This window comes from Schistocerca serialis, chromosome 9 (assembly GCF_023864345.2).
Source record: "Schistocerca serialis cubense isolate TAMUIC-IGC-003099 chromosome 9, iqSchSeri2.2, whole genome shotgun sequence".
In the NCBI taxonomy this organism is placed as follows: Eukaryota; Metazoa; Arthropoda; class Insecta; order Orthoptera; family Acrididae; genus Schistocerca; species Schistocerca serialis.
This window is the reverse complement of record NC_064646.1, coordinates 203658911-203686412: the sequence shown is the minus strand read 5'-3', so window position 1 is coordinate 203686412 and position 27502 is coordinate 203658911. Positions and strand designations below refer to the sequence as shown.

General features: G+C 40.6%; 1 protein-coding gene across 1 annotated transcript in view; it reads right to left on the bottom strand.

Annotated features, from left to right (window-relative positions):
- Positions 1–27214, bottom strand: part of LOC126418967 (protein rhomboid-like) — a 121385-nt gene extending 94171 nt beyond the window's left edge. The window contains exons 1-3 of the mRNA XM_050086014.1: positions 27095–27214; positions 5498–5686; positions 4693–4845 (exon numbers count right to left, since the gene is read on the bottom strand). Of these exons, the coding sequence (XP_049941971.1) occupies positions 4693–4845; positions 5498–5686; positions 27095–27178 (426 nt within the window). The 5' untranslated portion in view covers positions 27179–27214. The remainder of the gene's footprint in view (positions 1–4692; positions 4846–5497; positions 5687–27094) is intronic.
- Between the last annotated feature and the right edge of the window lie 288 nt (positions 27215–27502).

Genomic DNA, 27502 nt, shown 5'->3' with positions numbered 1-27502 from the left:
CAAGAGCAGAGGAAGACAGTATTACCATCAAATTGAATGAAAACTTTATGAACAAAAAGTCAGAAGTTGAAAATATTTTTAATAATCATTTTCTAAATGTTGTGGATATAGTAGGATCCAGGTGTTCATTAGAAGATGCTGGGGTGTTAATGGAAGAGGCCATACCTATGCAATTTGATACAATTGAAATCTCACCCACTTCTCCCTCTGAAATTAGGAAAATAATAAACTTGCTTAAAAGCAAAAACTCACATGGAATTGATGGCATTTCCATCAAAATACTAAAAGCTTGTTCTCAACAGATAAGTAAGATTCTCAGTCACCTGTGTAATAGCTCTCTGGAACAGGGCATTTTCCCTGATAGACTGAAACATGCTATTGTTATACCTTTGCATAAAAAGGGGGATAGATCTGATGTCAACAATTACCGTCCAATCTCCCTTCTAACAGCTTTATCCAAAATTTTTGAGAAAGTAATGTATTCAAGAGTAGCTTCACATATCTGTAAAAATGAAGTACTAACAAAATGTCAGTTTGGTTTCCAGAAAGGTTTTTCAACAGAAAATGCCATATATGCTTTCGCCAGTCAAATTTTGAATGATCTGAATAACCGAACACCACCCATTGGGATTTTTTGTGATCTCTCAAAGGCTTTTGATTGTGTAAATCATGAAATTCTGCTAGACAAGCTCAAGTATTGTGGCATGAGTGGGACAGTGCACAAATGGTTTAATTCGTACCTAACTGGAAGAGTGCAGAAAGTTGAAATAAGTAGTTCTTGTAACATGCAAAGATCAGCACATTCCTCAAACTGGGGAACTATCAAGAATGGGGTTCCACAAGGGTCAGTCTTGGATCCTTTGTTGTTCTTATTATATATTAATGACTTGCCATTCTATATTCATGAAGAGGCAAAGTTAGTTCTCTTTGCTGATGATACAAGTATAGTAATCACACCTGACAAACAAGAATTAATTGATGAAATTGTCAATACTGTCTTTCAGAAAATTACTAAGTGGTTCCTTGTAAACAGACTCTCACTGAATTTTGATAAGACACAGTACATACAGTTCCGTACAGTGAATGGTATGACGCCATTAATAAATATAGACCTTAGTCAGAATCATATAGCTAAGGTAGAATATTCCAAATTTTTAGGTGTGTCCATTGATGAGAGATTAAATTGAAAGAAACACATTGATGATCTGCTGAAACGTTTGAGTTCAGCTACTTATGCAATAAGGCTCATTGCAAATTTTGGTGATAAACATCTTAGTAAATTAGCTTACTACGCCTATTTTCACTCATTGCTTTCATATGGCATCATATTTTGGGGGAATTCATCACTGAGGAATAAAGTATTTATTGCACAAAAGCGTGCAATCAGAATAATAGCTGGAGTCCACCCAAGATCATCCTGCAGACATTTATTTAAGGATCTAGGGATATTCACAGTAGCTTCTCAGTATACATACTCTCTTATGAAATTTGTTATTAACAACCAAACCCAATTCAAAAGTAATAGCAGTGTGCATAACTACAATACTAGGAGAAAGGATGATCTTCACTATTCAAGATTAAATCTAACTTTAGCACAGAAAGGGGTGAATTATACTGGCACTAAAGTCTTTGGTCACTTACCAAATAGTATCAAAAGTCTGACAGATAACCAACAAGTATTTAAGAAGAAATTAAAAGAATTTCTGAATGACAACTCCTTCTACTCCATAGAGGAATTTTTAGATATAAATTAAGGAAAAAAAAAATTTTAAAAATAAAAATAAAAAATAAAGAAAAACAAAAAACACAAAAAATAAAGTTGTTATATTAACTTAAGTATGTTGTTAAATTAACCTAATTATGTCATGTATTGGAACATTCGACTCGTTCCACATCATTACGAAATATCGTATTCATGATCCATGGAACTAGTATTAATCTAATCTAATCTAATCTAATCTAGAGAGCAAATGTCAAATTTCATCAAAAGAGAAACTGGACAGTTCCTGAAGAGGAGCTAGCTGACACAAAAGATGTTAAACATCAGGAGAAATCCATGACAAAAATAAAGCCTTACACAAGTTGGGGTTGGCAATTTCAAAAGCCTGAAAATGTTGCCAAAGAAGCTTTTCATGTGCATCCCAATCTTCTGCAGAATCATCATACTATAATGCAACAGCCAAAATCATTATGAACTGTCCTGTACCAATTTTTTTATATGCATCAGTGTATTTATTGTACAATTCAGTGCTTCCTAGGGCCTTTTATGTGTATTTTTATAGGTATCATTCAATTCAGTTTGCCAAAAAACCCATTCTTCTTTGTAAATACATATAGAATATTCTGGAATGATGTACATTTTCATGATTGTTAATAGATTGTTGTCATTAACAAAAATATGTGCATATGCCAAATTAAATGTCAGATTGTGAAATTGAAGTAATAACTGTTTAGCAACAAATATTAAGAGGCTGTGGAAACATTAGCATAAATAACTAACGCTTCTAATTACCATAATTGCAATTTGTAAATTTGCTAACACAAAAACCTCATTACAATTCAAATGAAAATAACAATCATTATCCAGTGATGTAATTTCATTCACTATTCATTTTTATGTGATTCATTGTAATGAATGATTCCTGTAAATTAAGCAGATATTTACCTCCTGTTAGTTACACCACCCAAATTTACGAAATTCTGGTATTTGAGAAAATGTGCATATTTAATTTATGCAGTCTGGCAAAGCACGATGTGTATACTTCGAACAAATGTTAGCAATAAAATCCATACAGTCACTAATTATGAAATTAAAGTAAAATCAAAATAATAGTTGGAATCAGATTGTGAATTAATGTTCTCACATAAAACCGAGATGATGGTAAAAACATTATGTTATTTGACATTATATTTTATAACCTGTACAAATGTAACAGCAGTTAGTTTAGATAAAATTGGTTTTAATTGTAAGTTACATTTTGTAATAAATTAACAATGGTAGGGATTGTTAAAATTGTATTTAAAGTGATGCAGTGAGGCTGCGTCAGGGGAAGTCAGTTTCTTCAGTTTTTCTGCACTTACATCAGTTCTGTCGATCAGCTGATCTCAATAAATAGTTTGTCAAGCTTGAAATTTTCATGATGTTCTCATTATTTGCAGCATCCTCAACACTGATGAACCACAGTCTAATGCAAGTTAAGAAGTAACGTTTTATAGATCGTTACAATACGGAGGAAAAGGGTGGGGGTTGCATCAATGGCGGTGGAACTGGTAGCATCAACAAGGCTGCCAAATTGTTTAGCATGACTGTGAGAGCCTGCTGTTGGTTGGTGAGAATTTGCTGTTGTTCAACAAAAACTTGAAGTACTTCTTCCACTGATATGTTGGATGTATATCAAACCAAAGAAAGGAAACGTGGGGAGTACAATACAGTACGTGTTGCCAATTATGTTGTAACATTGTACAGCACAATATCAGAAGTAGCACCAACCAAGTTTTATTCTGCTTCCACATGAGGAGACCCACAATATCAATGAATTAAGTACAGAGCAATACAGAGTCTCATAACTATAGAACACATCAATATACAGTCTTGTAGGCGAGTGTACAATAAACAAGTAAACGTAAGTGAAACCAAGGACCCAGTCCGCTGGGCTTCTATTAGGCACTTGCTGTGCCATCTGTGCAGGATGTGAGGTGACCTCTCTAGGCCGGCTGTGGAGGCACTAGTAATGCATGAAGTTTGATTACATGTACTCACATTTTTGAGTTACAACGTTGATGATAGGCAGTTCACGCAAGAAGAGAATACAAACTTTTGGAATGTGGTGCTGCAGAAGAATGCTGAAGATTAAATGGTTAAAACACATAACTAATAATGAGTTACTAAATCAAATTTCGTATACAAGAAAGTTATGTACAACTTCACTAAAATATGGAATCAGTTGATAGGACATATCCTGAGGCATCAAGGGCTTCTCCATTTGCAATGGGGGAAGGGGGGAGGGGGGGGGGGGAAGAGTGGTAGGAGATAAAAATTCTAGGCAGACACCAAGGATTAAATGCAATAAGCAGGCTCAATAATGAATGTAGGTTGCAATAGTTATGCAGAGGTTTGTGCAAGATACACTATCATGTAGATCTGCATCAAACAAACATACCTGAATATAAAACTACAGCTAGAGGTATATTATAGGAAGCATCATGTTTTGTGTGTCTGTGCTGTAGTTTTCTGATTGCAGATTATTTAAAAAACTTGAAGACCTAAATGTAAACACAGAAGTTATTGTATGTACCAAATTAATATTGTATTTACCAAGTCATATTTTAAAGTGTAGCATGTAGGTTAAATATTTTAAGGTATTAGATTAGGATGACTTGTCCTGGGTTCTAAGTACACACTCTGTACATAATGTAGTCAAATGGATCCAAATAAAAATAAATAAATCAATCTAGAGTAATAACTCTTGGCAAGACATAATTCAGTTGTCTACACTGAGGTCGTCACAGAAGGAATCAGAGACTGGAATTATTAATGTTGTGTTGGTGTGAAATTGACCACCTTTCAGTTTAAGGCTAGAAAGTCTGATTTACTTCCATTACTTCACCAATAATATGTTTCATTTAAATAAGTGCTACATCTTCCCAATAAGCTACACATATATACTAAATACAAATAAAACTTCTTTTTACCTCAATTACACTTATGATTGCTATACTATTTATGAAAGTTTTACAGGTATATTCCTCTTCATAAGCACCCGCCATTGCTCCCTTAGGAACAACGGTATCAACATAGCGGGCCACATAAAATTTCAACAGGCTTTGGAACTGAGAAGATTTCACCTGGAACATTGATATGAAACAGTGCCAGGAAACTCAAATTCATCAAAATTTGCTGTACATATTTTGTACAGAGAGAGAGAGAGAGAGAGAGAGAGAGAGAGAGAGAGAGAGAGACTTAAAGGCAGCGTAGGGAAGGACAGAAAGTAATATTTGGTACAGTGTAAAATCTAGATGTATGATCAAAAGAATCAGATATCATTGCTATTTCATACTTTATGCTGACTATAAATATTCAATTATATGGTACGGTAATGTAGAGAGTGAAGTAACTTGTTAACATTTAAAAATATCAGGCAACAGAAAAGAGAGATTTCAAAAAAATGTAGAAAAGAAAGTAATTTTAGCATGCCAGTTGTTGTCTAACACAATTCATAAACATTAATAACATCAATTTTTGCTTGATACAGCCGTGCGGATTAGCCGTACGATCTTGCCACAGTTTGCGCGGCTGCCCTCGTCAGAGGTTCGAGTCCTCCCTTGGGCATGGGTGTGTGTATTGTCCTTAGTGTAAGTTAGTTTAAGTTAGATTAAGCAGTGTGTAACCCTAGGGACTGATGACTTCAGCAGTTTGGTCCCATAAAACTTACCACAAAAACTTGAGAAATTTGTCTGATACAGTTGGTAAATATAAATGTATTCTACCTTCCCATACCATTTTCATAAATTCCTTGTATTCAATGTAACCACTTTCATCATGATCAGCAGATTTCATCAGCCTCCGAACAGCATGGTCTGGAATGCCCGTAATAAATAACTCATCATTCAATAGCTCTCGAAGTTCACTTAGAGATATTCTACCATCACTGTTTTCATCATATCTAAAGAAAACATCTCGCCATTGCTGTAAAAATAAATAAGAGAATTAATTAATTAATAAAGTAAAATACAAAATTTAACTCAAATCAACTGCATCCACTGAGATATTTTAATTCTGTAAAATGAAAGTATTATATATTCACATAAATATTACTCCATTTGATGAGGTATTTTTTAAAAAGTGCCTTTTGCTTCATCAGTGAGGGATATGGGTAGGTAAATTAATCTTTAGCTATTTGTCACAAACACCATCAGTAACAACAACATGCAAAAACAATTTCCTTCAAATTAATTCTATGAATAATCATGTTTATAATAGGCTGTTTTTAAGTTAATTATGATTATTCTGTTGATTTCACACACACACACACACACACACACACACACACACACACACATGTACAGGGTGTCCATAATTTAAATTGCTATTTCAAAATACTGTAGAAAGATAATCGCTGCTCAGAACGATGTCAATTTTGAATGGGCTATTATTGATGCAGTGGGAAATGTAATGAGTAAAAAGAAATTAACAAAAATTTGACCAACAGATTGTGCTGTAAGAGACAAGGCCCATTTTCTTCTCCATGGACATGTCAATACAAAGAAATGCAGAATGTGAGCAACAGAAAATCTGCATGCACAAAATAGGCACCACTTCATTCTTCAGAGGTGACTGTGTGGTGCAGGTTGATAGCATCATTTATTGTAGGGCCATATTTTTTTGAGGATATGAGTCCTGCGGGTCATGCCTGTAACATTACTGATAAATGCTATGAGGTTCTTTTACACACCAATGTTGTTCCAACCCTTCAACAGTGTGGATGCAGGGTAGGATCATTTTTAGGCAAGAGGCGCTATTCTGCACATTGTACAGCCTGTGAAGCAGCTGCTGCAGAGGCATTTTGGAAATGCTAGAATTATCAGTCATCATTTTCTTACAGCCTGCTTGTCAGTATTACATGATCTTAGTCCATGTGACTTCTGGCTTTGAGGTTATCTGAAAGATGTTGTGTTCAGTGCTCCAATTACAAATGTAGCTGAATTGCAGGCATGTATTGCGCAACTCTCTCTGAATGTCATTCTCAAGACAATCCAATCTGTTATGAAATGTGCTGTTTCTCAATTTCAATTTGTGGCAGAAAATGGTAAGTGGTGTATTGAACATGTCTTGCGCCAGTTTCACGATAATTAGAAAGCAATGTCATTTTGCTCTTTATGCAGTTTTGGCTCCAGGACAATTAAAACTCAATGTAATTTTGCTTTTTATGTGGTTTTTGGCACCAGGACAATTAAAAACCAATGTCATTTTGCTTTTCATCCAGTTTTTTACCTCGGGACTTATTTCCTATCTGATGTGGTACAACATTGCCATGGTAGATGGGCTTACCTAACTAGCAGTGTCACAGTTGTTGACTGCTGAAATTGTACAGTCATGCACACTGAACAGTACAAATGGTGTAAGGTGCAACACAAACCACAGCCATCATATTGTGATTCATCTGACAAATGTACCGACCTGTTTTATGTAAGACACTTACAGTGACTTCTATTAGCAAAATTTTCATTAAATTTTATTTTGTTCTGTGATGTTTCCCCCTGCATCAATGATGTGTTGTTCACATTTGTTCAACTTGCTTTGTACAAAGCTTAAAAGTTTAAGAAATGTGAACTGCTTTTGCACTCTCAGGGTTCTGTACCTCAGTTGGTAAAAATGGAACCCTTACGGTATCACTTTGTTTCCATCTGTCTGTCTGTCCAATTGTTAAAACCTCTTTTTGTCATAAGCAGTACAGGTATCAACTTGAAGTTTATGTCACATCCTAAGATCTATGGTCCCTCACCAATGGATAAATGTGAGCTTCTAAGTCAGTGCAATCAAAAGGTACAGCCATTTATGTCACATATTTCAATATTCAAAAACTCTCTCATCAAAATCTACAGGATACTTCCCATTGATCTTGAATCATGAAATTTGACAAGAAGCAAGGTTTCACAGTACAAATAAAAGAAAAAAATCCAAAAAATGTGAGTAATTTAAGCTTATGAGTCAATGCAATCAAAAGATGTAGTCATATATGTCACATGTTTTGATACGAACTCACTCATCTGTAGTGCACCAACCATATATGGGAATAATAGTGTGAACCTCAGGGCTGTATTGTAGCACTGCTGACAGCAGGCAAGCATAGGATGTTATAACTGCAATTATTCAGTAAGGCCAACACAATATTGTGAGGCAGCTTAGCTTGCTGACACAGTAGGCTAAGTGATACCACATGGACTCATTGCACCAAGGGCCAAGGCGGTTTATCACATTGGCAGTGGCAGTGCTGTTTTAAGATATGTGACTTGCAGTGGCACAAATATACAACAAGAATGCCACTTCCAGCAATAAGTACTTGACATTTTGTAATGAAATTACTCTCAGCCTCGCAGTTCTACCAGGACACTGGGGCTGCATAAAATAAGGTAGCCACATAGACTTGCCATCTGAAGTCACTGGTTCAAGATAATGGCAGGGCAACAGTTCTATATGCTAAGTCTCTCCGAGATGTAGTGCAGTGGCACAGCTGGCCACCCTAGGTCTACTTCAGCAGCACAGCTGACTCCTGCCCAGATGGGAGCAGATTGCTCCCTGTGCACACCAGCAAATTATCACCATCACAGGACAGGCATCTCAATGAGGTGGACATTCTCTGCCATGATGCAGCTGGGGCACTCCCTGTGGCTGTAGTAAATACAGCATTGTCAAGTACATGCTGCTGGTACTCAAGCCACATGGCTGGCTTATGTAACAAGGCCACTGGCATACCACAGCCACATTGCATTGTGAGGTAAGTGAGCAGCTGACCCAGCAGAATTCAGCAGCCAGCCACTGACATGGTGTATTACATAGTGCAGATGCTTCAATAAAGAACTTGTTACCTCTGCAGCTGCCTTTCTCTGCAGCCTCCTAGTCTCCCCCCTTGCCACCCATCCCTGCTCTGGATGTGCTACAAATTCAAACCAATAGATGAACTATCTATATGCATGCTGGATCTGGTGGCCCAGCAGTAAAGTGCATGCTGAGAAACCAAGAGGTCATGGGGTTGAATCAAGGTCAGACCATAAATTTTTCTGTCTTTTTTTTTAACCTAGCCTTCACCTCTCAATGATGTGAGGAGTCACCAGAAACAACACATGGTTCAGACTTCACATTAAGTTATAGGTCCTCTTTCTCCAATTGGACAAATGACGTTGGTTATGGATGTGCAAATTGATAAAGTGGCATCCAATGGAAAGACTTGAACCAGGGCACTGAGCCACATGAAATTATTATTATTATTATTATTATTATTATTATTATTATTATTATTATTATCCATACACACAATTAAGTTTGTTCCAATCTTCAAAGAGAAAGTGAACATGGAATGACTCAATTGGTCCAATGTGGCCAATCAAGTAAAAAAAAAAAAAGTTTGTGCAGAACCATCAGAGCGCAAGTTGGTCTCATGGTTTTGTAATAAAGCTGTCCTCATGGACCCTGGTAGGTGGCAGATTATTAGAGCAAATCAGTAATAATATGCAGCTTGGGGTAGAAACCTAAGTGAATCTATGATGATTGTCTCTGGAATCTGTTGGACTGTCACTCCAGTTTTGAAGCCCATAGATTCCAAAATTATTTTTTGTTTGTTGTTGGTGAAATAGGATTTCAGCAGTGTAATGCAATCTTAATGGCATAGTACTGAGCTTTCTCTGTTGAAAGTTTGCAATCAACACAATCACAGGCATCACTTGGATCATGGAAGATACGTAATATTGTACTCTATATGTGTTAAGGAAATAGTTAGATATAATCCTTAAGTGTGAAATTTACATGTTAGCTCAATATATTGTTTAGAAAATCATACTGCATTTTATTATTAATACTGAATGATAAAAACATTTGATGGCTGTGGTAAGTAGTAGTTTTCAGATACTTTTGAAAAATACAGTCAGGTGTAAAATCAGTTTATAATTGTTCACATTTGTGTCTTTCACCTAACATATTTTATTCTTTCAGGAAATGCATTCTCGTTAATAGCTGCATTAAAGATATGATACAAATTCTACTTACCCCATCAGTGTAGGTTTAAAATAGACATTAAAAACTATTTATTATTATTTTTCAATAGACACTGACGCTCTTTAGCTCTTTACTGATTAAGTAAGATTCATTTGTTTCGTCATGCATAACTGGAATGTGTTGCTTGAGGATATCTGTTGCCTCACATAAAGCTCACCTACAGCCTATCTGCTCTGTGACACTTTTGGGGTGTTTGTTAAGAAACTTAGCAATCATATACTTATCAATAAAGTCAATATAATTAAGAGAAATATTGTATGCCACCTCCCAGTGACTATGAACCTTGCTTGTGTGCCTCCATGATATACATTGCCATACTGTAGCTGCATGCACAATGGATGGATGTCTGTGGAGAGGCCAAACTAACCCTTGATTTATGAAGAGGGGCAGTAACCTTTTAAATACACTCCTGGAAATGGAAAAAAGAACACATTGACACCGGTGTGTCAGACCCACCATACTTGCTCCGGACACTGCGAGAGGGCTGTACAAGCAATGATCACACGCACGGCACAGCAGACACACCAGGAACCGCGGTGTTGGCCGTCGAATGGCGCTAGCTGCGCAGCATTTGTGCACCGCCGCCGTCAGTGTCAGCCAGTTTGCCGTGGCATACGGAGCTCCATCGCAGTCTTTAACACTGGTAGCATGCCGCGACAGCGTGGACGTGAACCGTATGTGCAGTTGACGGACTTTGAGCGAGGGCGTATAGTGGGCATGCGGGAGGCCGGGTGGACGTACCGCCGAATTGCTCAACACGTGGGGCGTGACGTCTCCACAGTACATCGATGTTGTCGCCAGTGGTCGGCGGAAGGTGCACGTGCCCGTCGACCTGGGACCGGACCGCAGCGACGCACGGATGCACGCCAAGACCGTAGGATCCTACGCAGTGCCGTAGGGGACCACACCGCCACTTCCCAGCAAATTAGGGACACTGTTGCTCCTGGGGTATCGGCGAGGACCATTCGCAACCGTCTCCATGAAGCTGGGCTACGGTCCCGCACACCGTTAGGCCGTCTTCCGCTCACGCCCCAACATCGTGCAGCCCGCCTCCAGTGGTGTCACGACAGGCGTGAATGGAGGGACGAATGGAGACGTGTCGTCTTCAGCGATGAGAGTTGCTTCTGCCTTGGTGCCAATGATGGTCGTATGCGTGATTGGCGCCGTGCAGGTGAGCGCCACAATCAGGACTGCATACGACCGAGGCACACAGGGCCAACACCCGGCATCATGGTGTGGGGAGCGATCTCCTACACTGGCCGTACACCACTGGTGATCGTCGAGGGGACACTGAATAGTGCACGGTACATCCAAACCGTCATCGAACCCATCGTTCTACCATTCCTAGACCGGCAAGGGAACTTACTGTTCCAACAGGACAATGCACGTCCGCATGTATCCCGTGCCACCCAACGTGCTCTAGAAGGTGTAAGTCAACTACCCTGGCCAGCAAGATCTCCGGATCTGTCCCCCATTGAGCATGTTTGGGACTGGATGAAGCGTCGTCTCACGCGGTCTGCACGTCCAGCACGAACGCTGGTCCAACTGAGGCGCCAGGTGGAAATGGCATGGCAAGCCGTTCCACAGGACTACATCCAGCATCTCTACGATCGTCTCCATGGGAGAATAGCAGCCTGCATTGCTGCGAAAGGTGGATATACACTGTACTAGTGCCGACATTGTGCATGCTCTGTTGCCTGTGTCTATGTGCCTGTGGTTCTGTCAGTGTGATCATGTGATGTATCTGACCCCAGGAATGTGTCAATAAAGTTTCCCCTTCCTGGGACAATGAATTCACGGTGTTCTTATTTCAATTTCCAGGAGTGTAGTTGCAGCAGCAACAGTATGGATGACTGACTGATTTGGCCTTGTAACATTAGCCATAACGACCTCGCTATGTTGGTAGTGTGAACAGCTGAAAGCAAGGGAAACTACAGCCATTACTACACATTACAAGTCTAAGCAGCTCTACCATGTGGCTTAATGATGATGGCATCCTCTTGGGTGAAATATTCCCAAGGTAAAATAAAATAATTCCCAGTTTGGTTCTCCAGGTGGGGACTACTCAAGAGCATGTCATCACCAGAAAAAACAAAACTGGCAGTCTGCAAGTTGGAGCATGGAATGTTAGGTCACTAAATCAGGTAGGTAGGTTAGAGAATTTAACAAAGGAATTGGCTAAGCTGAATCTAGATGTAATCAGAATTAGTATGTATGGTGGCCAGAAGATCAGGTCTGATGGTCAGGTGAAAGCAGGGTTGTCAACAAAAATTAAACAGGTACGGGACTCTGGATACAGATCACACTATATGTAATAAACAGTTCCCAAGTTTCCTATATACACATATATTTTACCATAAAGACTGATACATATGAACACTGCATGAAGTACAAAGGCAGACTGGATTAAACATGGCGGCTCATCAGAGCAATTAAAGTTCCAAAGATTGTAATTTGTGTGGTCGATGTGATCTATCGACACCACACAGTCCCCCCCCCCCCCCCAACCCCCTCCGCCTCGCAGTACGGAGTGTGGCCTATGAGCCCTGAGTGGGGGTCATGTGTGTGTCAGCATTGATGTGAGTAGTGCGCGGCGGCAGGCGCACAACCAGAAGCTCTATCTCCATTGAGTCGGCATGTGAAGGTGCGGTGGCCAGCTGCTGGTCCCACTCGTAATCTGAAAACCAGCGGGTGGGAATGATGTGTCAGCCAACTCGGGAGTAGCAGTATGGGAGAGGAGGCGGCATGTGAACGTGCCTTCCCCAAATGCATACTGAGCTGTCCGAAGAAATGAAAGCTTGAACACATGACGGATCACACTCTTGTGGTAGAGTAGGGTCTGTGCTGTCGCTGAGCAGTACAAGCACATGATTATCTAACACAATAATCGACACATCATCAACACGGTCTGGTGGTACGTTGCAGCACAAAATGAAGGACGGGGTGTCTGCGTCTCTAGTATCTGAAATGTCTTCAAAACCTGTGAAAGGGGATGATGATGACTTGTGTGAGGAACATGGAAACTGCGGTGGTGACTCGTTGGATGGAGAAAACCCAACCATAGGTTGAATGGACTCGTTAGCGGGTTTGTCAAAAGTACATGTGCTTGGGCAGTCTGACTGGGATGGCAGAGGGATGTCAGAGTCAACAAAGGCAGGCTTGAGCCCGTGTAGAGAAACGGTTTGCGGCAATCTTTTATCATAATGTTGAACATCGTCTCGTCCCTCTGGAGTATTTAACAGGGGCCAAGATAAGGGGGTTGTAAGGGTTGTCTGACAGAGCCATCCCTCAGCAGGATGTGTGAGCAAGTGCTGAGTGCAGTCAGCATGTGTCAGATGGGGAATGGCTGACAGGTGGGTGTAGCCGGGTGTTTCTAAAGTGTGCACGTGCCCTTCTGATAAAGTCTGGGAAGGAGCGGGAATCCCCAGGATCTTGGAGGACAATTAGTTCCCCTGGAAAAACTGGGTTTTCACTGAAAACAAATTCAGAAATTGTCCTGTGTAAATCTGGTTTAAATGTAGAATGTAGGCCCAGCAACACCTAAGGGAATGCCTTGGACCAGAGACAGTTGTGGCACCTGAGTGCTGTTTTAAGGGTGTGGTGCCATCGTTCCACCAACCTGTTGCTTTGCAGGTGGTAGGCTGTCGTATTGATCTTTTTAATACCGCAAAGATTACAGAGAACCGTAAAAAGTGTAGATTCAAACTGTCAACCCTGGTCGGTTGTGATGGTGGTCAGGCAACCGAACCTAGTGATCCAAGAAGAAATGAATCCTTTGGCCACAGTTTCTGCTGTGATGTTGGGTAAGGGGACGGCTTCCACCCAATGAGACATTCAGTCTATTGTGGACAATATATACCTGTGGCCCTCCAAGGGAGGCAGGGGATTGATAAGGTCAATACGTAAATGACAGAAACTTCCCTTAGGGATGTCAAACTTGCCGAGTGGTGGAGAGGTGTGATGTCCTATTTTGTTTCGTTCACAGGAAATGCAACTGCGTGCCCATGTTTGACAGTCCCATTTCACATCTTTTCACACAAAACACTAGGTGATGAGGTGGGTGGTGGCTCGAATGCTGGGGTGGGTGAGATTATGCAAGGTGTCAAAAACCTGTTGGCGTAATGTGGACGGGAGCAAAGGCTGCAGAATGTCCGCAGAAGAGCCACACCACATTTAGTTCGAAATGCCAGGGAACTTAGCCTTGGTAAACATGAGCAAAGACTGCGGGTCCTTGAGCAGACCCTGAGTGTCCTTGTCTGAAGCCTGTAGAGTGACGAGGTTGAATAAATCAATGATACTTGAAACAGCATTGATTTGCAAGAGGAAATCAGTGGGGTTGTTCTGTGTGCCTTTGATGTAGCGTACATCTGTAGTAAATTGAGAGACCAGGTCGAAGAGACAGAAGCTTCCTAAGAATGAAGAAAGCTCTTGATGTCAGTGCAGAAATGTTTGACGGCCTTGTACACTGCCAGAAGCTCTCTATCAAAAGCGGAATATTTCTTCCATGCTGTAGACAGTTTCCTGGATAAGAAATGAAGTGGTGAAACTGTGTCGCCTTTGCTCTGTTGTAGTACTGCCCCAACTGCGGTGTCACTGGCGTCCATAATGATGAATAAATTGGCAGACATATCAGGGTGGGTGGGTACGACTGCATAAGCTGAAGCTGTTTTAAGAGCCCTGGACTGGTTTAACACCCAAAGCTTGTTTGCTGGAGAGTGAGTCTGTCAGCGGGGCCTTCACAGCAGCAGCAGAAGGTAGATGATGGTGGTAGTATTTACAGTACCTAGGAAATGTCTGAGTTCTTTGTACATAGCTGGGGGTGGCAATGACGTAACAACCTGCACGCGGGATTTAGGAGGTTGTATTCCATCTGCGGAGATAGTGTATCCCAGAAATGTCACAGAAGTCTGACACAACTGGTATTTTTCTTTGTTGGCCCTGACACCATTGCATGCCAAAGTCTAGAGGACCTGAGATAAATGATCTTCATGGTCTTCAGCCGATTTGCTGAAAAATGAGTATGTCATCCAGGTATGTAAAGCAGAACTCAAATTGTTGTAAGATTGAGTCAATGAAATGTTGCCATGTTTGTGCCAAATGGCATGAAGTTGTACTGGAACAAACCAAGTGGCGTGGTGATTGCAGTCTTTGGAATGTCTTCTGGCACTACAGGAATCTGGTGATAAGTACGTTTGCAGTCAATCACACTGAAGATTGTGGCACCTGATAACATATGAGTGAAATCATTAGTGTTTGGCGTGGGGTAATTGTCCATGACAGTGCAAGCATTTAAATGTCTATATAATCACCACACGTTTGAAAAGAACTGTTGTGTTTGGCGATGAGGTGAATTGGTGAAGACCAATTGCTATCTGATGGCTGTAGGATGCCTGCCTCCAGAAGTTCATTACCTTGCTGCCGGGTCATGTGAAACTTAATGGGGTTGAGGCGCCTCACCTTGTGTCTAATAGGAGGGCCGGCAATGATAATTATCTTGTGTGTCATTCTGTCAGTGACGGAAGAGACTGAGAACTGCACAAGGGGCTGAGTAACGTTCTGGCATGGAGTTTTGGGATGAGTGAGGTGCGATGAGGTGTAGCTGTTGGCGCGAGTGGGAAAAGGTAGCACGAAAGTCACATGCCTATTACGCGAGCAGAGTGTGTGCTTGTTTGTAGAGGTTGGCTGCACACACAGCACAGAGCGGAGTGGGGCGCGCAGTGACTGCCTGTTGTTAACTTTGCCTTGGGCAACCAGCACGGGTGAGAAAGGCACTGGCATCGTGAGAGGGACAGCGATGGCCGCCGAGTTACTTGGCTGGTGCACGGGAGAGGGGGAATGTTTATCAACAAGTGAGGCGGCAGCCTGCATAGTGGGTGTGGTCATGCTGCATGAGCGACTGTTATTAGAGACACTGTTTGAAACATGAGGCACTGTGCTTGGGTGGTGCGGAGGTCACTGAACGTGAATCATCACATGCAGTGAATGTTTTTGAACTAACCTGATAAGTGTTTGAACTGGTGCTTGGCAATGAAGTTCGATCGAGTGAAGGAACTGCAGATTGCAGTTTCAACAGCGAGGTGCAGGCCGCAGTGAGCTTGTCATAAGTGTGAGCAATGCATTGTTTCAGCTCATTGTTCTCCTGGTGGAGGTGCACTGCTGAGTCGTATTCTGAAAGTATGTCAGTGACGCAGGTCACAATCTTGCCCGCAAGGGTGGAACACTCGTGAACTAAATCCCATGTTGCGGCAGAAACAGAATGAGGAGAATGGGTGTCGGAGCACGGTATCTGAGCACTAGATGGGTGGTGTCACACTGAACACTGGACTATGTTTGGGGAGAGCTTGTAATGGGACAAAAAATCCATACTAAGAATTGGTTCGTCAATGTTGGCGATGTAGAAGGTCCACGGGAAATGCAGAGAAGGGGACAGGTGCACCATCACTTTCACAGAACCGACAGTTTGTAACATTGATGAGTTGACAGCTCGTAGGAGAGACTTCATCAGTGAAAAGTCAGTAGGAGCCAATGGTCGAGGTATGATAGACACCTCAGTGCCAGTATCAATTAGGTAGACAAACTGTGATGAAATGTCTGTCATGTATAAATGACCGCTCGGCCGAGGGGACCAGTGGACAGAGTGCAATGTTAGGGGATGCCTATGAAGTTCCCCGCAGGACTCAGTGTCACTTAGTTCCTGTGGTCAGTGTTTTGGTGTTGGCAAGGTAGCCTGCACTTATTGCCCTCAGCTCCAAATATATCTTGTGGTACCAACAGTATGGATGAGCCGGATGTGGTGGTGGTGGTGACTGTGATAGCGGGAGGGGCTTTTCCTCGTTGATCTGTTCTGAGACAAACCGGGACATATGGAGCATGGGCAATTCTTGAGTGTTTGGAAAGAGGAGAGAGTGAATGAGTACTGCCTGGTGGCATCGAAGGCATGGAAGAGGAATGGGCCCTGCCCCTGCCTTCAGACAGCTGGTAAACAGGAGGTGTAGTGTCACACAGTGATGGTGGATGAGCTGGGTGTTTCTGGCGTAGGAGCACATACAGCTGGTCTGCGATGTGTAGGTGAGGACCGATAGACTTGAAAGAGTGCAGGAGTAGGTGTATCTGTAGGTCGGTAGGTAACTTGGTAGACCATACCGCCCACAGGGTGATGTCTGGCATTGTGTGTTTACTCACAAGTAACCTGAGGCGGCACCAAAGTTGCGACAGAGTGCGGTCCCCCAAGTGCTCCTCATCCAGAATCTTGATTATCAATTCCTGTGGTGAGCAGGTGAGTCAGTCCAATGTCATTTTCTTGGCGAACTCATACTTTAGTGGCAGTGTAGGCGAAAGTAGGAGATCAGAAATTAAATCCGAGTAGTCATAAAGGTGAGTAACCAAACATAGGAACTTGGAGTTGTCATCAGTTACTTGATGCAGCTCGAAGAGGTGCTCCACCAGTGTGATCCATGAAACTGGAGTGTCCTCATGTAGGGGAGGTAGCTTGGGTAGGCAGCCTGGAGGTGGAGACAATGGTGTCTTCAGCGTGTCTTGGAAGGCCTGTGATCCCGCTGCACAATTGTTCATGCTGGGATCCAGCATCACCGGAGCAGAAATGTTACTAGCACATACGTTCAGAACAACACTGATTGTAATGTCTCTGAAGGTGCCCAAAAACACAACACAGCAGGCACAGTCAGTACCATGGAAGTGAACAGGTGAGCGGTGCTTAATGAGGGCCCGTAAACTGGACCAGAAGCTGCAGAAATAGCACTGACATTGTCCAGCTCAGAAATGACGTGGAAGGCCAGCGCAGCAGATGCAGACGGTAAATTGATGCCCCCTGTGGGTCAGGGGGGTCGGTAGAAGGGGGGGGGGGGGATTGCCTGGAGCTTAAAGTGGCAACAACAAGAGTTTTCAATGCACACTGGCCATGCACCCTTCATGATAGGACCATAAAACAATGGTGAAACCTGTTGGTGGTCGCACTGTCATAGTACAACATTATGGGTGAAGAGGCTATGCTGAGTGCACTCATTCCCACAAGGTCATGAAACTGGGTTGCCGATACAGTGGTTTGTTCTGGCGAACTGGATGCACAAAAATGTCTGTTACTGATTTGTGAGGAAGGCAAGGCTGGCGTATCTTGGTAATAGTTTACTGCGTGTGTGTTTTGCACAAATGGTGGCATTGCACATGGCACTACTGTAACCAATGTCATGGTGTGTAGAGGATCAAACCACGTGTGTAAACTTTGGTCCCTTTGAACTTCGTATGAGCTATCGATCGTTACACTGTTCAGTAGATCATCCACTTCACTTTCCACTTGTTGTTGTGTGTAACCCAGCTAAACAAAACCTGAGTCCATTGTTTGAGGTAACTGCATAGCACTCGGTCATTGTGGAGTTGCTAAAGTAGGGGTTATTCCCATTGAAGATCGTAGATCATTGGCCATTAGCTGCGAAATAACCGACGGCGGAGGGTTGTGTTGGCCTGATTGTAAGAACTGGGCCTCCAAATCTTTGTAAAGAATGTTCAGTGATGTAGCCATGGCATCGTACGTGAAACCTGTTGATTCTGTATGACCGGTGCAGAAGACGTAGAACTTTTTGTCCAGGGTCACCAATATGGGATTCTGGATATGTATCGTAATATATGTAATAAACAGTTCCCAAGTTTCCTATATACACATATATTTTACCATAAAGACTGATAGACATGAACTCTGCATGAAGTACAAAGGCAGACTGAATTAAACATGGTGGCTCGTCAAAGCAGTTAAAGTTCCAAAGATTGTAATTTGTGTGGCCGATGTGACCTATTGACACCACACAGGTAATACAAGAGAGGGCCTAATAATGAATAAGCAAATAGTAATGTCGGTAAGCTACTATGAAAAACATAATTAATGCATTATTTTTGCTGAGAAGATGCTAGGCCAACAGCTACCACAATGGTACATGTTTATATGCAAACTAGCTCAGAAGATGAAGAAGAGATTAAAAGAAAATATGATGATATAAATGAAATTATTCAGATAATTAAAGGATATGAAAACTTGATTGAGACAGGTGACTGGAGTTTGACAGTATGAAAAAGTGGGGAAGAAAAACATTAGAAGAACATGGACAGGGGAAGAGGAATGAAAGAGATAGGTATCTGGTAGAATTTTGCACAGAGCGTAATTTTAACATCATTAAGCACTTGGTTTAAGAATAATGTAAGAAGTTTGTATATTTGGAAGAGATGTGGGGACACAGGAAGGTTTCAGATTGAATATATAAGGGTCAGTCAAATGAAAATGAAACAGATGGAAAAAAGTAAGTAAGCTGATTATTAACTAAACAAACACTGTTCTATGCTTTGTTTCACAAATTTTATTATTGTTACTGCACAACCTAGGTTTAGGGTTATAGGCCCATTTTAAGTACATACTTGAAAATGGGCTTATAACCTGAAACCTAGGCTGTGCAGTAACAATAATAAAATTTGTGAAACAAGGCAAAAAACAGTGTTTTTTTAGTTAATTTACAATGTTTCATTAAGAACCCATAGTTGATTCAATTAAAACTGTTTATTATTTCAAAAGTAATCAGCATAACTGTTAATACATTTATACCATTAGAGGCAGAATGGTCAATGCCCTGTGGTTACCTGTGGAACCATGACTGTACCTATGTGTGCACCTCTTCGTCTGAAGCAAATCAATGGCCACAAAAACCTTTCTTCTGGCCTCCAAAAATATGGAAATTGCATCTACATCTACCTCTACATATATACTCCACATTCCACAGTACAATGTGTGGCCGAGGGTATTCTGGACCACTACTAGTCATTTCCCTTCCTGTCCCACTCACACATAGAGCAAGGGAAAAATGATTGTCTATATGCCTCCGTACGAGCCGTAATTTCTCTTATCTTATGTTTGTTGTCCTTACACAAAATGTACATCAATTGTAGTAGGAACACTCTGCAGTTGGCTTCAAATGCTGAGTCTCTAAATTTTCTCAATAGCATTCATCAAAAGTATGTCCCCTTCCCTCCCTGGATTTCCATTTGAGTTCCCAGAGCATCTCCATAATACTTGTTTGTTGATTGACCATTCCAGTAACAAATCTAACAGGCCACCTTTGAATTGCTTTGATGTCTTCCTTTAATCTGACCTGGTGGGGATCTCAATTGTTCAAGCAATACACAATAATGGGTCAGACAAGTGTTCTATATGTTGTTTCCTTTATAAATGGATCATACTTTCCTAAAATGCCCCACTAAACCAAAGCTGACAATTTGCCTTCCCCACTATAATCCTTACTTGCTCATTCCATTTAGTATCACTTTGCAACATTAGGCTTAGATACTTAATTGACCTGATTGTGTCAATTAGTGCATTACTAATGCTACTGAACTTCATGGGATTGTTTTTCCTACTCATCTGGATTAACTTACATTTTCAACATTTAGAGCTAGCTACCATTCATCACACCAAATAGAAATTTTGTCTATGTCATCTTGTATCCTCCTACAGTCACTCAATGAAGACGGATTCCAGTACACCACAACATCATCTACTAACAGCTGCACATTGTTGCTCATCCTATCCAACAGATATAGAGAATAATAGTAGCTCTCTTACACATCCCTTGGACACTGCTGATGATAACCTTGTCTCTGATGAACAATCACCTTCGAGAAGAATGTACTGGATCCTATTACTTACGAAGTTTTCAAGCCTTTCACATATCTGGGAACCTATTACATATGCCCATACGTTTTTTAACTGTCTACAGTGTGGCACCATTTCAAACATTTTTCGCATATCTTTGGGATATGGTCTCTGCCTTTCACCCATCATTCTCAGGATATCATGTGAGAGAAGGGCAAGCTGAGTTTTGCAAGAGTGATGTTTTCTAAAACTGTGCTGATTTGTGGACAGAAGCTTCTCTGTCTCAAGGAACTTTATTATCTTTGAAATCATCATATGTCCAAGAATTCTGCAGCAAACTGATGTTAAAGATATTGGTCTGTAATTCTGCAGATCAGTTCTTTTACCCCTATTATATACATGAGTCACCTGCACTTTTTCAAGTAGGTAACATGAGAATTTTCAATAGGTGAAATATTTGCAATAAATGCAAGCTAAGTAAGAGGCCAATCTGTGGAGTACTCTTTGCAAAACTGAATTGGGATTCCATCCAGATCTGATGACTCATTGTTTTCAACTCTTTCAGTTGCTTCCCTACATTAGGGATGTCTATTGCTATGTCCTCAGTATGAGATTCTGCATGATGCTAAGGCAGCAGTATGTTTGTACAATCCACCTGTGTGAATGATTTCTTAAATACAAAATTTAAAACTTCAGCTTTCCTTTTGCTGTCTTCTACAGCCACATAAGATTGGTCAACAAGTGACTGAACAGAAGTCTTCAATCCATTTGGAGTTTCTATGTAGGGCCAGAATTTTCTTGGGTTCTCAACTAGATCATTTGCTATGGTATGACAGTGGTAGTTGTTGTATGCCTCACACATTAATCTTTTTACAAATGCACAAATCTCTATTAACTTTTGCCTGTCAGTATTTTCTCATTCTCTTTTGAACTGAGAGGGCAACAGTTTTTGCATCTTCAGGATTTTACAAATTTTGTTATTAAACTGCAATGGATCTCTTCTGCCCTTAATCCATTTACTTGGCATGTGCTTCTCCAGAGTGTGATTTATAATCCATTTGATGATTGCCCATAATTCTTCTACTTTTATCATACTAGAACTAAATGTTGCCCATTCATTCATTGTCTAAGGGGGGAGGAGGGGGGGGGGGGGGTGAGCAACTGCTTATCTGTTCTTTCTTGCAGAAAATACTTGCTTAGCCTTCTTGATTACTTTGTTAATTTTGGTTACCACAATCACTGTGATGACATCATGATCACTAACCTCTGTCTTTATGCTGACACCACTCATGCGGTCAGGCTTGTTTGTAGCACAAGATCTAAAATATTTCTATAGTGTGTGGGCTCTTGAACTCGCTGCTCAAACATATTTCGGAAAACATGTTCAAAAATACTTTGTAAGACTTCTTGTTTCTGCCCCTGCAATGAATCCATGGACACAGTAGGTTAAAGTTGACTCCAGCAAATATTACATGATCTGGATATTTCTGCACTACTGTGTGTAGACTTTCTTTGAATGACTCTAAAACTATCACAGCAGAATTGAGTGGCTGGTTAAAACATGCTGCCATTATCTTGGTTTCACTCAAACCTGTTATATAAGTCCAGATAATTTCAAAGACACACTCCAAATCAACATCATTAGAGACAATATTTTTGTCAACTGCAATGAACAGACCCCCCTTTTACGGCTTGTAATCTGTCATTCTGATATATGTTCCAAGTCTTACTAAATACTTCAGACCTTTCTACTTTGGGTTGCATCCAGCTTTTGGGCTAATAATTCAAGCATTAGAAATTTTCTGGAGGGGTCTAAATTTGAGAACCTTGTATGATTACTTTGACAGTTTACTGATAAAATTTTGACATTTTAAGTGTTTTTTACTAGGAACATGGTCTGATTTCACTATCTGTGTCTTGACTGACAAGTGATCCTCTGAGTAACTCAAACTACAGCCTAGCCTTAAAAATCTCCATGTGCACTCCACAAATACTTTGCTACCCAAGTAGCTGCTTCCTTTGTGTAGTGCACCCCTGACCTATCAAGGGGAGCTCTACAACCCTCCACATGACAATGCAGGTGCAGAATCTGCAGCCAAGACCATCACTGAGTGGAAAAACCCTTTGGTTGAAACCCTCCACTTGGCTCCAAATCAAAGGTTCCTGATCAACTCTGGGGACAATGCTACAAATTGTGAGCTCTGCTTGCAACTCATCTGTGAGGCCAGCAGTCTTCCCCACTTCTGCCACCTGCCCATATGAATTGAGGATGGCCTCAGAACCCAAACAACATGCATCACTGGTGCTGATGTTAGCCAAAACTTGAGAGTCAACTGCACCCTGCATGCTCAATAGCTGCCTTTCTTTCTGACCCTGAACACCATATCCCTAAGAGGCTCCATAAGGCATGAGGGAGGGGAGGGTCAGGGGTGCACATTTGGCAAGGTTGTTTCAAGGATGCTGCAGAAATTTCACTGGGGAGCCCTTATATGTGTTCCATACAGTCCTGATCTCTTCCCATGCAATTTCCATATTTTTGGAGCCATGAAGAAAGACATTAATGGCCATAGATTTGCTTCAGACAAAGATGTGCATGCCCGTATACAATCACAATTCCATATCCAATTGCAAACATGCTTCCATGAAGCTATTGACCATCTTGGCTGACAGTGGCATAAATGTATTAATAGTTGCAACATTATGAAAAGGAAAGTTGCTAATCATCATATAGCGGAGATGCTGAGTTGCAGATAGGCACAACAAAAAACTGTCACAAATAAAGCTTTTGGCCAGTAAGGCCTTCAGCACACACACACACACACACACACACACACACACACACACACACACACACATGACTGAAGTCTCAGGCAACTGAGGCCACACTGTGAGCAGCAGCACCAGTGCATGATGGGAGTGGGATTAAGGAAGAGGCTGGGGTGGGGAGGGCGAAGGGACAGTAAGGTAGGGGTGGCAAACAGTGAAGCACTGCAGGTTAAACGGACAGCAAGCTAGAGGTGGAAAGGGGGGGGGGGGGGGTAGGGGAAAAGGAGAGAAGTAAGAAGATTGGGTGCGATAGTGATATGATGGCTGTGTAGTGCTATAATGGGAACAGGGAAGGGGCTGGATGGGTGAGAACAATGACTAATGAAGGTTGAGGCCAGGAGGGTTACAGGAATGTAGGATGTATTATAGGGAAAGTTCCCACCTGCACAATTCAGAAAAGCTGGTGTTGGTGGGAAGAATCCATATGACACAGGCTGTGAAGCAATCATTGAAATGAAGGATGTCATGTTTGACTGCATGCTCAGCAACAGGGTGGTCCACTTGTTTCTTGAGCACAGTTTGTCGATGGCCATTCACACAGACAGACAGCTTATTGGTTGTCATGCTCACATAAAATGCAGCACAGTGGTTGGAGCTTAGCTTGTAGATCACATGACTGGTTTCACAGGTAGTCCTGCCTTTGATGGGATAGGTGATGTTTGTGACTGGACTGGAGTAGGTGGTGGTGGGAGGATGTATGGGTCTTGCATCTAGGTTTATTACAGGGGTATGAGCCATGAAGTAATGGGTTGGGAGCAGGGGTTGTGTAGGGATGGATGAGTAGGTTTGGTGGATGGCGGAATACCACTGTGGGAGGGGTGAGAAGGATAGTGGGTAGGACATTTCTCATTTCATGGCATGAAAGACGCAGTCAAAACCCTGGCGGAGAATGTAATTCAGTCCGGTGAAACAACGTGTCATATACCAGATGTTATGTAAACATTGTTCAGTTTTTTACATTGGCATGACTACCACCAAATTATCAGTTACGATGACTGGGCACAGGCAGAGGGTGTATACTGTCAACACACAATATCCTGCTGCAGAGCATGCTCTACAACATGACAGCCATGACCTTGGTGTCTGTTTCACCACACACGCTATCTGGATTCTTCCCTCAAACAGCAGTTTCTCTCAACTCCACAGGTGAGAACTAACACTAAAACATGTCCTTGGTTTCGCCTCTCACCTGACCTTAATTTACATTAATTTCTTCTGTCTCAACATTTCTTCACATAACTATTCCTCTCTTCACTCCATTTTACATCTTTCAATTTTCTTCCCTGTCTAATTTTCACTGTCACTCTCCCACCTCTGTTATGTACAATGCACTTAGCTTTTCACTCTTATTAACTTGTACATGATGTTTTAGCAGTAATCTCTGTCTTGCATATTACCTTATCTTCCACCTTTAAGCTCTCAGGTTTTCAAATCTCATCCATTTCAGTCCTCAACATTCAGTCTTTCCTTCTCATCCTGTCTGGTAAGTCTCCCCTGACACATAGTTCTGGGTGACTTTTCCAAACTCTGTCCCTTTTCCTAGACATCTCCAGTCCTTTTCCTTCACCCCTCTTCCTTTCCCTTCAACCCTTCTGCCTGAGGAAGGAGCCACTAACTTCAAAAGCTTACCTAATTATAACCTTCTGTGTTCTGCCACCACTTGGTGAGTAGCTTTTTTATCTATCCACTTACATTATATTGACAGTGATTTACAGGATTTTCCTAGCATAAACTGCATAATTGCTGTGGAATTCAGAGACTCACTAAGTGAAATTTACTTTTCATTGAAGAAGAAATTACAAATCTTTACAGTATTTGTGTGTGTGTAATGAACATTGAGAAAATAGGTTTACATAATATAAAGTTATATACCTGTAAGTAATTTCACATATTTAAATATGAATACAAAATATCATTTCTCAACTTACTAATTCTTATCTCATTGTGTTTTGTGCAAAAGATCATGAAAGAGGACCATAAAGTTCAATACAATAAATTGTTATAATTTTGATTCTGATATCCAAATTATCTGCATCTACATTGCCTACAAAATTTGGTTTTTTGCTTTTGCCAGTAATTTCACATATTTAAATATGTATACAAAATATCATTTCTCAACTTACTAGTTCTTATCTCATTGTGTTTTGTGCAAAAGATCATGAAAGAGGACCATAAAGTCCAATACAATAAATTATTATAATTTTGATTCTGATATCCAAATTATCTGCATCTACATTGCCTACAAAATTTGGTTTTTTGCTTTTGCCAAAACTTTAGAATAGTTTCATAAAACTTAGTTTGCCAGGGATTCTATTGTGACCTGAAATACGCTGTGAGTAATAACAGTAAAAATATAATGTGTAATGATCACGACCGAGGCGTTGGATACGCCGTCGGAACATTCTGACTAGGCCGTATTTTGGACGAATGTGCAAGTGGCGTACAGAATATACACAATCAGATGGTGTTCGTTTTGAATACGGAAAAATGGGAGCCACTGAGAAATACGACGAAAATGCCCATAATTTTACTGCTCTCAAACACTATGACATTACTGATGAATTTAAGTTCTTTGCAAACAAATATGATTCTGTGCTTATTAACAACAGTAATGTTGTTCATTTTAAAACTACCTATAAAAATATTGTCAATTAATGCTCTGAAACTGGCATTGGCTTTGACAGGAAAGTTCACAACAAGAATTACATTAAAATGCATGTGAGGTATCCAATATCAGCATCACAATAAGAGGAGTTAAGCTGTATTAAAATTACCAAGAAATATTGCTCCTCCATTTTCCCTATTACTTGTTGTAGCAGAAGATCTAACAGTCTGACATATCACCATAAGGAGTTGGCTTTAAGCAACAGACATTCCTGTAATATTTGCTTCACACTGCTATTGCAGGCAGTATTCCAGAGTGTTTGGAGCTATAGAATGTCACATAGTTTTTGCAGAGATTCCAATTTTCTGTCTTGGTGAATGGCATAGTCATATTCTTCAGCTGGTGTAATTGATGGTCATATGTATGTGCTCACTGCCTGGAATTCAGCCACCATGAAGTATTAGTGGTATGAGAGCCACAATTTTAACTCAATCTGGCTCCTAATGCCCATTATGCCCTTTGATATGCATTAATTCTTCTGCACCTGGGTTGTTATTGTGTTGGTGAGATGTTAGTAAACTGAGTGCCAGATCCCATGATTTATTTAATTTTAAAACTCCATTGCTGTTTATAAGGTTCCCAAACATCATTATTTCAGTTCCAAGCACACATTTATGAAAATTCTAGAATGAGAATTCAAGAACTCCATGTGATTAAAAATACAGAGAGAACATGGTAACATTAAACCTGTAAGCTTTTTACTTACAAGCTTGCTATATGTAAACATTTGAATTAAACTGTCATTAATATGAGTGCGTAGTTTTTTTTTTTTTTTTTTTTTTTTTTTTTTTTTTTTTTTTTTTTTTTTTTTTTTGGCAACAGTTTTAACATTTATCATATTTAAATATTTAAGCTTCACTATTTTCTCATTAGGTTAGATTAGATTTATTTTTTGCTCCATAGATTTGTACTGAGGAGATTCTCATGGATGTAGAACACATCATAAAACAAGATACATAACACTTATGTATAAAGAAAGATATATGCTAATTTCTAAATCAAGAACAGGACAAGGATATGTAATGAAAAGGACATAAATGGGAGAAAAATAGGTAATGGTAACAGAAAAAGAGGAAAAATGGGCCTCTTTGGCTTTACATGATTTTTATGGCAGCGTGGAAGAAAGCTAGAGAAAAATTTGCGAACAAGCATTATACAGTGTTACTTTATTTGAAAGTTTACATACCACATCAACTGAAGATTGTTGTCTGTAAATTCGTATTCTTCCCTCTCCACTTCCTACTGCAGAGTACTGAACAGATTCTGACATTCTTTTTTTGCTTCTGCTCTAAATTTTATATTTAAAATTTTGGAAGCTTAAACATATAAACATAAAGCAGTTTGACTTCCTGTGTCATGCAGTTTTCCTTTGATATGATTCCATGTCAAATCTCTGCAAAGAAACATTTAGTGCATGACTACTGTAATGTATTTGAAAACAACTACTAAAGTATGAAAGATTTAAGCAGACAATTATGGTTTTCCTCATTAACATAGCCACAAGCTCTTCTCTAAACTTAATACATCTGCTTGTTGTTATGAATGAAGGACAGCATAAGTGATAGGATGTTAGAAAAAATTAGTATCACAGCTA